This window comes from Populus trichocarpa, chromosome 7 (genome assembly GCF_000002775.5).
Source record: "Populus trichocarpa isolate Nisqually-1 chromosome 7, P.trichocarpa_v4.1, whole genome shotgun sequence".
NCBI classification, from domain to species: domain Eukaryota; kingdom Viridiplantae; phylum Streptophyta; class Magnoliopsida; order Malpighiales; family Salicaceae; genus Populus; species Populus trichocarpa.
The window spans coordinates 3,593,486-3,608,819 of record NC_037291.2 but is presented as its reverse complement, the minus strand read 5'-3'; the positions used below and the strand labels follow the sequence as shown (position 1 = coordinate 3,608,819).

The 15,334-nt window shown below is 30.3% G+C and overlaps 1 protein-coding gene across 1 annotated transcript; it reads right to left on the bottom strand.

Annotated features, from left to right (window-relative positions):
* Positions 1–345: 345 nt before the first annotated feature.
* Positions 346–1,953, bottom strand: LOC7483125 (cyclin-dependent kinase inhibitor 1). Its single transcript, XM_002310695.4, has 4 exons — positions 1,344–1,953; positions 1,172–1,227; positions 801–1,001; positions 346–640 (listed from the first exon to the last, which is right to left on the bottom strand). The coding sequence occupies exons 1-4, from the start codon at positions 1,677–1,679 to the stop codon at positions 571–573; spliced, it is 663 nt and encodes a 220-aa protein (XP_002310731.3). The 5' UTR covers positions 1,680–1,953; the 3' UTR covers positions 346–570.
* Between the last annotated feature and the right edge of the window lie 13,381 nt (positions 1,954–15,334).

The following is a 15,334-nucleotide window of genomic DNA, read 5'->3' as shown; positions in this document are numbered from 1 at the left end:
CACCTCGACCCACCCATCTTTTACTTTCATCCTTGTTAAAACAGATATATTTCCGAAATATCCGAAGAAACAAGATCAGAATTGAATTAAATGAATGACGACAAACAAGAGAATTCCCCCCTTCTCTTTCATTTCTTAATTTGATGCTGAGAAGAAAATCCAAAAGAGGAGAGAGCAGCGGACTTACCAGTAAAACAGACACGAAAATTATGGACAGTTGCCCCAAAATGTAAGAATCGAAAACAACAATTCCATTATTAACTTCCCCGAGTGGATCTTTTTTCTTTTTACTTTTTTTTTTTGAAATCTTTTTGCTGCAGAGCAAGGAATGAAGGAAGAAAAACAGGAAAGAAGCTTCTCCTTGTTATCACTACCACCGTACAGCACTCGAAGAAACAGATGATCAAACTCAGCTTCTGAATTCTAACTAAATCATAAATATAACAGAGAGAACAAAAAAGAAGAAGCTGTACACAGAACAACAAGGATAGAAAAATAAAAATCATGGAGTTCTAAATAAAAATAAACATGGCTTAATTAAGCATACGCCATTGTTAATTTCTTTCTTCCTCATGGGTTTAATCTAACCCACTCATAGCGTCCTTCCAACGCCTCATCTTTGTCAAAATCAAAGTTATACCTGCCATGGAAAACCAAAAACAATTAATCCCATTTAGTTTTTCTTGTCACCGTAATTTACCGAGTTTTCTTGGAGAAATAAATCTCAGTGTGCAGACGCAGTGCATGCACAATATGCATGAGTTGAATCTTAGAATTCAGTTGATATCCGTAATCCTTACTTGTCTTTGAAGCGTTGTGGAACAGTTTTCTCAATTTCGCAGAAGAATTTCTCAACCTCTTCATCTGTTATCCTTATCACCGCCGCGGCCGTTGATCTTCGATGGGAATTAGGCTTCTTCAATGGCGCTGGGGTTGCCGTTGAATCCATGTTTTCTGATGTTGATTCTTCCCGGAGAGCGTTTGAAGTCGGTGTTTTCTCTCTGTACATATATATAAAAAAGAAGAAAGATTAAATCAAGAGACTTTACGTATATAAATACTACACCAACTCAACTTAGAGAGAAGGAGTTTCAAACGGAACCAATTTAAATTTTTTTGAATTTCGAGAATTAAATGACATTAAAAACAAAAATAAATATCCCAAACAAACCTTTCCCTACGACTACTACTATAATACATTGACGTTTCTACTTCAACTCTCTCTTCCTGCAAAAAAATAAAATAAAAATAATAATAATTAAATTAAATTCGAAGCAATTAAAGCTGGACACACTGATAATTAATTCAAGAATTCAAGAACTGAGAATTGATGCAATTCTGACCTCCAGATCTGTGAACTTAATTATCTCATCACATGATCCATTGCTAGAACAACAAGAAGTAGACGACATTAATGAATGATTATCTTCAAAATCATCATCTAAGCTAGGGCTTGAACATCTCTCTTCAGTCACCATCCGGTGACCGGAATTAACATCCAGTGGATATGAAGCTGAATTGTCAGACCTAATTATTACGCGTTCTTGACGACTGCTAGTAACATTACTTCTAACTTTAATAGAGATCTTGATATGTCTTGATCTTTTCTTTGTAGCTCGAGTTCTGGTTTTCACCCCAACTTGAGCGGCGGCGGCGGCGGCGGCGGCGACTTTCACCATTGCAACGTCTTCGATATCTCTAGAGTGTCTTACCAATTGTAATTGAATTTTGTATGCTGATTCTTGACGGAGAGGATTGAGAAAGTGATATTTAAGGGATGGAGAGTGGTGGTGGTCCAGAGTCAGTTAACACTGACGGGGGGGATTTGTAACGGGGAAATTGACGGCGCCGTTATGGGGATGGATAGGCCGTTGGGAGAATGAGCCGAATTATAGGCGAATTAAGGAGAGGCACGTGGGGGAGTGTAGGTTAGGGAAGGAGAGTAATGATTGAGGTTAAAAAAGAAGTGGAGTTCGTACGGTTGAAATAGAAAGAAATGGCCTAAATGAATAGCAAGAGGGGAAGCGTGCGGTTGGTGTGGCAACTTTAGCGTGTGTGGCACTTTCATAGTTTTTGCGATTCAGGTTAGAAAAAATAATATTTTTTTAAATATTATTAATTATGATTTAATTTTTTTTTAAAGATACATGTTTGATTAAAAATATTATGAGATGAATTTTGCATGTAAAATAAATAAATAAATCATTCTATCTTTTATAAAATCAAAATTTAAAAGACATTTATATATAAAATCTAGTACAAAAAAAAACATAAACTATTACAACAAAGATGCCTATCTAGTGAGGAGCTGGTCTTAAGCATTCTTTTTGCTTGTTTATGTTATTAGTTTTGCTGCAGATCAACTCACATGTATTTTGTTGCGGATAAGATTAGAAGCTATTTAAAAAAAAAAAAAAAAGAATCAAGATAAATATTTAAAAAAAATAGAAATTTTGAAATAAGGATAAAAGGGATTTTTTTAAAATTAAAACCACTTATCTTTTTTAGAATTTTCTTTCAAGAATATTTATTATTTTTTAAAAAAAGCTCACCAAAAAATAATATTTTAATGATTTTGACAATAATATGTTAGAGATATAAGAATAATGCACTGATAGAGTGTTGTCATGAGTACTTTTTAAATTTTATTTTTATCTAATTATATGATAATAAGAAAAAGCTCTCGCAAGTATAAAAAATAACGTTATAATTTCATTCAAAAACTAATTAAAAATTGAAGTGCGCCACAGTAAAACACTTAGTAGAATTGTTTTTGTTGTAATTATAATATACCATTGCTAACTAATTTAAAAAACGTTTGGAAATGTGAGACAATTCATGTTTTTAAAAGATTAAATTTTTTTTTGTTAAAAATTAATTTTTTTTATGCTTTGAATTATTTTAATATGTTAATTTAAAAAATAATTTTTTAAAAATAAAAAAATATCATTTTGATACATTTCAAAATAAAAAGCATTTTGAAAAGCAACCGCAACCACATTCCCAGACATATCATTAGTGAATGGCCTTTTGCTCATGCCACTTTATATAAAAATAGAGAAATTATTAAATACTTTGAAAAACATCATTATAGTTTTTATTTATTTATTTAATAACATCTCCCCCTCTCGTTAATATATCAACAAACAAATTTTAGTATAAAAAATATACATGGAAATGACGATTTTATAAGAAAACCAATAAAATATATCCCTAAACTAGATTTCTGTAGGAACTTTAAGGTCATATTTACTAGAAATTAACCTTTTAAATTTCCTGGAAAAATGTAACGAGAAACAAGAAAAAAACCAAAGAAAACACATTTATTAGTTGAAAATAAAAGGTGTTTTCATGAAAACGCATGTTTTCTCATTTTCTAATAATCTAAAAACTGGAAAATAACACAATAATTGTTTTTCAAGTTCACCAAAATTAACCCAATTAGTGTGTTTTCCCCTTGGCCTAATAAAAACAAAGTAGACGAGGACTTGTTTCCTTTTCTTCCTCTCTTTTCCTTCTTTTTTTCTATTCTCCCATCATTCTAATCACAGTGTTAAATCATTGCAGACAAAATAGCTCGTTTGAACATGTTCCACGTTTAAATTACTAGCTTTTTATAAGCAACATCATGCCGTTACCATGAAACTTAATTTTTGGTTTGACGATTTAGAAATCAAGTGAATATTTAATATGAAGTTTTTATTTAATTTTTATTTATTTAATTTTATCCTTCTCTTTTTTATATATATATATAATTTCATCATTTAATATTAGACTTTTATTTAATTTTATCTTTAAGTATTGAGTTGATGATACATTTTTTTTTTGTATTTTTTATCATATAATAAAATAAAAAAATTATCTCAATTTAGTAAAGTTCATAATCTAAATTCCTGATTTAGCAGATTAACCTAGATAAACTTGATTTGTTTCTTTTTTTATTAGAACTTGTCAATGTCACATTCGAGTAATTAATTCTAACCTGATTTAAATTAAAACTCGAAACAAGCAAATAGTTATATCGTGAATTTTTAAATTTAAATCATTGTATCGAGTTTAATAACAATACTGAAAAGTTTTATATGTTCAAGATATTTTTTTTCATTTTAAATTTTTTTTAATTCAACCAACAATATAGCTAAAAATAAACTAGTTTGAATACTAAAAAGAAGTCTTACCTTTTTATCTTTCTTCGTAAAAGTAATAAATAAGTAAATAAATATAAACTAGACGTAGGAAAACATGCTGAAATTATACATGCAATGTTATTTTTATAGCAGCAATTAATTTTAACTTTAAGGGGCTGGTGTAATGGGTAAATTTCTTTTTTTTTAAAAAAAAACTTCGTAGATTTAAATTTTATCATCATCATTTATAAGAACTTAATAAATTTCTTTAAATGTAGAGGGTTATTGCAAGAAAAGACTTAATCTCAATTAATTATAAATTTATTTGAGGATATCCTTAATATTGCTCGGACCAGGGATGCTATGTATGACACGTATATTCATGTTTGACTAGATATATTTTTAATTTTTTTTTATATTTTCATATAATTAAAAGGGTGTTTGAGAGTGTTGTTGTAATTATTTTTCAAAATATGTTTTACTTGGAAATGTATTAAAATAATATTTTTTTTATTTTTTAAAAATTATTTTTGATATTAGCGTATCAAAATGATGTAAAAACATTAAAAAAAAATTAAAATAAAAAAAATTTAAAATTTTTAAAAATATTTTTTAAAAAAAAAAAAAACAGAACCTAAATAGTTTGATCATCTATATCCATGTCTGAAGGTCCAATATTGGACAGAAGCACTTTAAGATAAAACAAAGCAGCATAGATTTGAATGGAATCTTATCTGCTCGACAACCCATCCTTTGTTGAGCTGCTGTAGGCGCTACTTCCTATACCTTTCTCCGTGAGCTGAACAAATACTTCCATCGCTGTTTAGGTGGTTGCTCTTGCCTATAATATACACTTTAGAATTCCATTGGGATTGTAGATGAAATGATAAAATTTTAAATTTAATTTTTTAAAATTATAACTTTGAGTTTCTTTTAGTTTTAGTGTTACTAAAAATTTATATAATCGTTAATTTTAAATTTTTAAAATTAATTAAAATATACGCAAATTAATCCGAACAACTATGTTAATAAAAATAACAATAAAACAAATTCCACTATGATTCCGACCATTTTCTTGTTTTAGACTTGGCAATTTTCAGAGCCAGCCAGCCACCCTCAAGACCGTCATATAATTAGTGCAATATGATGCAGAGAGACCTAATCGGAGACTGGCACACGCTTGGTCATTTAATTAGTGCCATAAAGGCTTAAGGGTTAGGTAAATAGAGGAATTGATGAAGAAAATAGAGATATCTTGCACGTTAATAATACATATTTATAGGTGTACTTGTCACGTATGTTTTACCATCACGCACGGGGCTCAATTATTTGGACGGTTCGAAATAGTACACATCATGGACCCCTTCCATAAAAAAATTTGTGCTAACCTACCATTTATTTAATTTAGCCGATCCATGCAGTAAATATTTGTACTTTGAGTTAGTTTTTTATATGCTAAAAGTAAATTCAATTCATGTTTCGTGATGTGAATCTTACCACACAACCTAACATGAGATTTAGGTACCAGATTTTGGCGCCGTTTATTCCATACAAAACCACTTTTTTAACTTTTTAATGCTTATTATATTGATTTTTCAATTATATATTTATGTTTTTTTTATATATTTTGATAATAATAATAATATGAAAATTGAACTAATAATATACTTGACCGAAAATAAATTTTAAACATGTTCTAAACAAAGAACACATCAACAAGAATGACAGAAGTCTAAGAAAAAAAGCCAAATGAAGACTTAGTTTAAATATTTATTTTTAGTGCTAAATGTAAATTTTTATATCCTATTCGATAGCACAAATTAAAATGAACGTATACACTTTACTTTGCATACATTTAAGAGGATTGAGAAAACAATTCTAAGAATTCATTTACGTTAAAACTGATAAATCTGGAATTCTACATGAAGCAGTCGACCATTTGGTGATACTAAATGAACCAGTCGACCGCTTGTTCATTTGTGATGACACTTGAGAATTCTACAAGAACTGGTCGATTGATTGGCATTACCAACCTGAATCGATCAACTGTTTTAGCTGTCAGTGGGACTATAATGACTATAAACGACTAGTTTTTGCTAAAAATATATAAATAGCTTATTTAATGGTAAAATCAATAAGAGGATCTGAACCTATATAATATACAAGCTATTTTAAGTGGAAAAAATACATCAAAATCATCAATACTTAATTATACTCTTGGTGCTATTAGATCTTCATATTCTAGCACAAGAGTATTTAATCCCATACTCACTACAATTGAATACCTTCAAATCCTTTAAGTATTATCTTGTGAGATATAGGAATGTTAGAACATTGAATTGTATCGTCCACTATACTGAGAAAGTTAATTATTGTGATATCAAAATCACTTTTGTAAACCTTTAAGAGTTAGGTTAAAACTCTTGGCATTAGTGAGGTGTTTCACTAAGAAAAATCCAAAAGATGACATATCTTCAAGTGAAAGAAAAATCTTGAAGGAGGAATATCTTCAAGTTATGTAAGAAGCTTGGTACTGTTGATTTATCAAATGACAATTGTAATCTTGAACTTAGACTAGTGAAATAATACAATACTCAATACTAGTTTGATGCTTGAGGCGTGAATATAAGCTTGCCAAACCATATTAAAATCGAGTTTGCAATTTATCTCCCTTACTTATTTATTTTAAGCACTTTAATTGTATTATTGATTATTGAGTTTATTGAGTTTAATTGAATTAAATTACATTATTTGTTAGTATTAGTGAAAAACCTAATTCACCATCTCTTAGATATTACTATTGTCTTAATTCTAGAACAACATGTTAATCATTAGGAAAGTTGATAAATGAAAAATATTTTTTAGTCAAAAGAAAAGTTTAGCTTGGTTTTCATGAAAGTGTTTTTATTTTATTTTAAATGGAATACATTTTCTAAAAGTTGCGAAAAATTCAAAATATTATCTTATTTATTGATTATTTTAAATTTAGTTCTCAATCTTTTGATTGCTATACATTTTGTTTTGAATTTTTATTATTATTATTTTTTAATTTCATCCCTTAGAATTTGATTTCTATATTAACTTTGGTCCTCATTCTTTTGATTTTTATTTGCTTTTTCTCTTATCATTTTTTAATTGATTTTTTTATTTATCATATTTGATCTCATTATTTTGATTGTTATTTATTTTATTTAAAATAATTTATAGAATTGAAATTTGTTTTTCAATTTCATTATCTTTCAACTTTTTTATCTGTCAAATTTGGTTCCAATTATTTTGATTTATATTTGATTTATTTGAAATAATTTATGAAATTGAATTTTTTTTTCAATTTCATTATTTTTTAACATTTTCATCTATTAGATTTTGTCCTTATTTTTTTTGTTGCTATTTGTTTTATTTAAAATAATTTATAAAATTAATTTTTTTTAAAATTTCATCATCCTACAACCTTTTCATATATAAGTTTTGGTCCTATTCTTTTAATAAATTTGAAAAACAAATAAAACATAAATAAGTTGTTTTTTAACTCATTTTCCATAGAATAGCCAAATACTGGAAAATATTTTTAAACTCATTTTTCATAACACTACCAAACATACTTTAACTATAAGTCAAACCGTTAAGTTAATATTTCCTATCATGATTGACTTGTATTAAAAAAAAAAACAAATTTGCATAGGTGTAATGATATACATTGTAGTTAGTTGATATGTAATAATCTTGTAATTATTCCTCGTACCTTTGTGATGCGGGATTTACTCAAATCTTGTAATGATATATTTTGTAGCTTTATGTGATGTTAAGTGGGTTGCGGTCGAAAAATAAGCACAATATTGTAAATGCCAAATTCCTTAATGGAAAAAAGCAATACCTTTATGCACCAACACCCCCAAATTCAAAACACTCCATCAAATCTTTGACAATGTATCCGCTTATTAATGTTTAGAACCTTAAGGCCTTTTATACTTAATTATCACTTTAAAAAACAAAATAAATAAATATATTATGTACCCACTTAAAGTTTGTCAGGATGCTTCTAATTAATATGGGTTCGTGGCTTAAGGAAGTGGATGTGTGATGTATTATTGTGATTCTATAATGAGCTTTTTTATATTTTTAATTTTTTTGCTATATACCTAAGTAGAGGCTTAGATGTCAAAAGAATGGTTAATTATGTTTAACAACTAGCTTAGGATTTTATGATAAGATTGACGAATATAAACATTTCCAGAAATTAAATTTGATAATTTTGAATTTAACTATTAGATCGAACTTAAATTTTAGTGGTGGATTATTGATAAAAATACAAGTTATTTATGCCCCATGCTTGATTGATGCTTAGATTTGCCATATTTCACCCTAAAAGCCTTTAAAATCGATTTTAAAATTTTGGATCATATCTTAGACTTTTTTTCCTTGTTAATATCATATTTTAGCTTTATTATTTTTCCTGATCGGTTGTTTCCTATTTATTTACAAATGTTAACCTATCTTTTTAGATTTTTTAAAGACTTTTGCTAAATAAAACCACATACTTTTGTAACATTGGTTATGTTTTAATCTGGTGCTAGGGTTTAGATTAGATGTCTATTAAACTCAAATCCCTCCCTTTCTCTCTCGTCAATTAAACAAACAAACATGACTAAAATATTATTTTCATAGAAGTAATTCACTTGAAGCTAGAATTAGAGAAAATTAAATCATAAATGATGTAAGAGGTATAGAAGGGAGAGTAGTAAACATTTAAATGGTTTTCAATAAAAACTATTTGAAAGCATTCGATAAAAAGTTTATCACAATTGAATTTAATCAATGCGAAAATATACACAAGAAAAAAACTTTTCAATTTATCCAAATTCAAGTTATCCATCCTGATTCCACAAAACACCCAAACTGGATCAAATTTTGCTGAGGCATGCATAAAAGCCAACATAAGAACTGTGTTGTAGTCGGTATATTCCAACTCAACATATCTTGACTAATTTTCTCTCTATATTCTTAAAATAGTCTAAGTTTATCCATTAATATAATAAAAAAAATGAAAAATCAACAAAAAAAGTTCCCTTTTTTTCCAGAATAAAAGAAAGAAATTATGTCTAGTTATGGGGAAAAAAGATATAAAGAGGTGATTTATTTTTCATTACAAAGGCATGATGTGGAAGAAAAAGAGGCAAATTTAAAGTCTAGACTCTTTTTTTTTTTGCCATTAAAAAAAAAAAGCTTGGGAGATAAAGAGGGCAATGACTATATATATCAAGAACTCAATTTAATCAAACCATCTAGGTGGTGGCTCAGTGGTAAGAGTTTGGGACTAAGAGGTTTGCTCCTTCTGTGGTCTCAGGTTCGAGCCCTGTGGTTGCTCATATGATGGCCACTGGAGGCTTACATGGTCGTTAACTTCAGGGCCCGTGGGATTAGTCGAGGTGCGCGCAAGCTGACCCGGACACCCACGTTAAACTAAAAAAAAAAAAAAGAACTCAATTTAATCAATTATGAATCACATACTGCAAATAATCAACTAATCTTTAAAACACTAGTGTTGGATGTAACACAGTAGATTTTCTAGATCTATTATTTTTATTGTTTAGCTAATATAATAGCTTGCAAATGTTATAATGTCCCATCATTTTCACTGTTAAGGGATACTTACTGCCCGTTCATAAGAGTGCGAGGTCTCCATGAATTAGGAAGTAGTTTTTGAAAGCCTGGTTGAAACTGCTTTTCCCTCTTTATTTCTTGTTTCCTCTTTTTTGGCTAAACATAGGAATAATTATGCTTTCCATTCAATGTAAACAAAAGAATTCAAACTACAATTATGAAAGTAGGGAACCTAAAGTTACATCGAGTACAATTATGGAAATAAAGGGTTAATAAAGTTATGATTGATAGGTAAGAGCTGGGAGAGAGAGAGATTAACTTTTTTTTTTTTTTTGAAAAAAAGAAGAAGGGAAAGATATACTATTTGTTTAATCAAGGAGGGATCTACCAATAATTAACCCTTAACATGAAGCATATGTGAATGCTGCTGGATTTTTGATTCAAATTAAAGGGTGCCTAACATTATGACTTGTTCTAAATCAAAAGGATTAATGAACAATAAAAAAGCAAGATTCCTTTGAAGTAAGTTATATCGTAAGAAGAAAGAGATAGACAAGGCCACATGGATCTTAGCCATGGGTAGGCACAGAAAGCCAGAACAGATTTTCACCTCCCTCTCATAAATTAAAAAACTTGGGACTGCCGTCGTATAAAGAGTAATGTCCCCGTCCCCCGTCCTCCTCTCCTATATGGCTAAGATTACAACTTTAATCTCAAAGTGCTTTTGCATTACTTTAGTTGAAACTCTACATGAATAATTACAAAAGCTGGTCTGAATGATTAGCGTGAGGTCACCAAATATTCCCAACTAATCTTACTGGAATAATTTCCTCAACCTCCTTGATGCATGGGTTCTACAGTTTTCATGTCAGTTCATGTTTGCACTTATCCACTCCATTTCATGTATGCCCTAAGAATAATATTAGCTAGAAGAAACAAAAGAGGTGATCCAATCTGTGCATTTGTTGTGAGTGGCTCAAGGAGAGAACTTGATCTTGCTGCTAGGCTTATGTAAATCGGTCCAAAATTAACCAAGGGATTTCTCAGATACTTGGTTTCACCTTATAATCAGTGGCAAGAGTATCGTTGTCTTGTTTATTTAATATTTAGCTTTGGTGTTGTCTCCATGTTTAGTTTCAAGAATAATTAAGTAGTTAGTGCTTGAGGGAATATGTCTTACAATATATTGCACTATCAACAACATGATGATTGATGATAAACACACAGACTCCAAATTATGCACCGCATAAAGAATTAGAACAGATTAATTATAATGGCCCGTTCTCACTCAGAGCCACAGAACCAATCAAGTAAAAAACAATGAAATGGTGGTGGATCCAATGGAAATATTAAAGGTAGTAGATTCAAGCTCATGGGCATATTTTTACAACCCTAAAGGACTAGTAGGCTTTAAATTAAAATTAAACTTTTAAGTTTTATACCTCTTTATGATACTGCTAAATAACAGAAAGTCATAATTTCAAAATTTGCCTAAAGAAATGGAAAAGAAAGGCAGGGGAAAAGTAAACAAAATATATAAAAGAAAGGAAGGATATGAAAGTGGAATGAAGCAAAATGAGGAGTCTCTCAAGGTAGAGCAGTAGTAGGAGGAAGAAGGAAGTGATTTTTCATGAAACCAAGAGAGGGCAAAAGGGCCTTACGTCCGAGACATGTTTTCATTGACAGTGAGTTAAATTGTCCTTCTCAATTCCAAAAGCATTCCTTTTTTTTCTTTCCTTAGTCCCTAATCAAGGCCTTTCACCTTTGTTTCAGACAATTTTTGGACCCCAAGCTCCTCTCAAGTCATCTCCTCACGCCTTTTAAAAGTGTGACTTTTGCGGCTTATTTCATTTTATTATTTTTTGCTTCTTTTCAAAGTCATCATAGGAAACAAAATAAAGTAAAATGGTTGTCTTCATGGATGTTCAGTGGTGCCTACGCACATTGCTATAACATGTTTTTTTGTGAAAGCTCTAGCTAGGGTCAAGCTTCTAGCTAGCCAATTATCTAATTTTTACCGATTAATTAGTTAAAAAAACTCCACTTTATTACCTCTAGGAAAACGCCACATGTCATTCATGAAGTGGGTGTGGGTTGCCCAATTGGCTTGGTGATTGTGGGTCATGCTCTTAAATGGTCATGGGAATTTTAGCGGGATCGATTTTGACAAGAGACTTGAACTAGTGACAAACGATGCATATGTGATACAGGTCATACAACTGTAGCTTTGGGAAGATTTTCTGTATAACTGGAAGTCATAGTGTTTGGACCCTAAGGTGTGAATTAGAATGAAATGATGATAACGATCCAAGGGCCTCTCAAGAATATCAACCTCCAACAACTAGCAAGAAGAAAGATGATCAAACACAGGTTCGAGCCCTGCGGTTGCTTATATAATGGTCACTGGACGCTTATATGGTCGTTAACTTCAGGGCCCGTGGGATTAGTCGAGGTGCGCGCAAGCTAACCCGGACACCCACGTTAAACTAAAAAAAAAAAAATGATCAAACAAGATTGGATGCATAACCTTGATATTCCAATTATTAGGATAATAATTGATCACCATTCCATTATACTTTTATAATTTGTTTCTTTCTATCAAAATAAGTTGCTAAAAGAATCCATCAATTGATTAAATTAAAAAAATTAAAAAAATCAAATTAAAAAAATACCTCAAAAACTGATTTAAAAATTAAAAATATCACTCGAATCATGGGTTTAATTTTGATTTAAAAAAATTAAAATCGATACTGAATTAAACCAGACTAGTTCAATCTAACTTGAACTTATCTTAAAAAAAAAAAAAAACAGGGTATAAAATAAAATATATCCTTACCTAAATCATTTTATCTCTTTTTTAGCCGCCCCATCTGCCCCTCTCACTCGTTCTCTCCTTTCTTGTTAACCTAAATCTCCCTTTTAAGTTTTGACAGTAGCCCACCCGCACCTCCCCACCTCTTCTTGTCCTCTCTATCTCGTCTCTCCTTTATTGTTTATTGCTAAGGTAGTTATAAGAAAAAAAAATTATAATATTTTAAGCTCAGTAATATGGCTAGTGGTGTTTACTATTTTAGCACTGATCAAAAGTTAATTAATTAATGATATTTTTTTTTATTAATATGAATATCCGGGTTAGCTTATACATACTTTACTAACCCTATAATATCTCAATTAATTGATGATATCTTGCATCAATGTAGTTGTGGTTTTAACTTTCCACCATCTGTTTGTGTCCATTTTCCACATGTAAGAAAATTTTGTTGTGCTGGATTATTGGGTGAAATTGAGAGATCTAAAATTGATGATCTTGTTTAATGCTAGTGCAGGGAAAGAAAGAGTGCTTTGCAGTTGCCCTATTGTTTGTAATGATTTGATCTGACTAGATGTTCTGGCTTGGATGAACAATATGATTGATTTTGTTTTCTAGTATTTTTAGTTTTTAATGTGAAAATAAAAAAAACAATTCTATCTAAACCAATTCAGTTTGATTTGAATTGGTTTCAATTTTATTTGGATTATATTATAAAAAAATACTAACTCTCAATGCGGCTAGATTTTTTGGTCCAAGCCAAACCATGAATACCCTTATTATACACTATCCTGTTCTTAATTCCCAACTTATAATTAAATATATTGTAAATCAAACAATTTTCCTTTTTTTCTTACTAAAACCAAGCAAAGTATAGTAGTTTTAAAACACTTTACGTTGGGAATTGGGAAGCTAAGAAGGTAATTGTCCAAAAATTAGTCAATGCTATGCAATTCTTCGACACCTTTTCTTTCCTAGGAAAGAATGATGATGCGAATGATTTCGAATGCATTGTAATTTGGACCAATTTGTACTCGACAAACGGGGAATTATAGCAATATGCACGCACAAATTGAAGCTGTCGATTGTTGGGAAATTGATTCCATGCACACGCCAAATCAAGAGTTTTGATGAAGATTGTGCAAGAATCACTTTAATTCGAAAGTTCAAAACCTTATCTATATTTCTACAAAGAACATAGTGGCGAACAAGAAATCATAAGAGTACATGCCAAACAGTGAACCTTAACCATAAGCTGACAGAACGTCTGTAGAGTACATAAAATGGGTTTTTGATCAAGTGATGCAATTGTGATTAAAAGAAGAAGAAAAAGACTCAAACCAGCAACACAAGGAGAGAAGGCACTACTGGACAAAAAAAGGAATTCCATTTGTTTTTGACACAAGACTGGAAAAGGGTCGTCATCATCCATACCTAGCTATAAGATCATGTTGTAAAACACCTCTCACATTGTCACATTCATGCATTTAAGAACAATTGTGGTCCATTTGGAGACAACAACTGCGGTGGGGATATCCCCTTGTCCTTGGCAAAATTGACCCAAACACACCTTCTCAAGCCTTTTCCAAAATAGCAGAATGCATCATTTCTATTTCTATTCGTTGCTCTCAAACCTTGGCGTTTTCACGCCTGTCAGTATGTGGATGCACTTAAATTGTTGCTTAGCTCATCTTTTATATATTAGTTAAACTTGCTTTTAAAAAGGCACCAATATAATTCAATTCACAATCGCAAGTACTAATTCTTTTCTCTCTTCATCCAATTAAAAATAGTATGAATCGATTAACAAAAATAAAATGTGAAAATTAAATAAACACAAAAGAAATTCTTACGCGGAAAATAATCTTGATGTGAAAAAAACTATGGAATCATAACGTATTCAAACTTTTCCACTAATCACAAAGCTTTTCTCTAAATCAGCTAGAGAATATACATAAAGGCATAAAATTTATCATTATAAGGATGGATTCCATCAAGAACAAAGAAAAAGACTAGTTCTCATCAGGTCTTTTGAAAATATCTAAAGGTGGAAGGTTCTCAACAATCAATGCTATCTAAGTTGAAGATCTCATCATCATGAATAACATGTCAAAATCTCATATGGGTTGCAAATCATCATCCAATTAAGGTTCAAAGATGAATGACACACCTTTTCTTCACTCTCTCACACTTTCTAACCCGAACTACTCTAAAATCATAGCAAATTTTCAACATAATTCAGTCTGATCCAAAAACACCACAAACCACCTTACCGCCACCATAAACCATCCATTAATATGTTAAATCTCCAACCACCAAAGAGAATCTGAAATACATTTCCACCATTACAATCCACAAAATCTTTCCCCTAAAAAAATTAATAACCTAGTTGTAAATCAACCTCACAATGCCTACCATCATTACCATCAACACTAATGGTTTGATTTCCTTTTCCTCTTATAGACACATCGCCTTTAGCTCCATCAACAACCTTTTTCACCCACAACACAACTCACTAAAAAATCAGTGATAAGTACAAAATATATATATGTTTTTATTTATTTATGATCGTTTTTTAATGTGTTTTGAGCTTATCTGAGCTTATTGGAAGTCATTTTTATGAGTTTGGCATGCCTAAGAGACTTTGTGAAGTAATTGCTACAAGATACAAATTTATGCATTTTATGTTTCATACTTGCCTTTTGTGATAGGTTTTTCATTGAGTTATAATTTCAGAATGTGAACATGGGCTGAATCAAAGTTAAAGTACACATATCAAGCTTTCTAGGAAGGTATT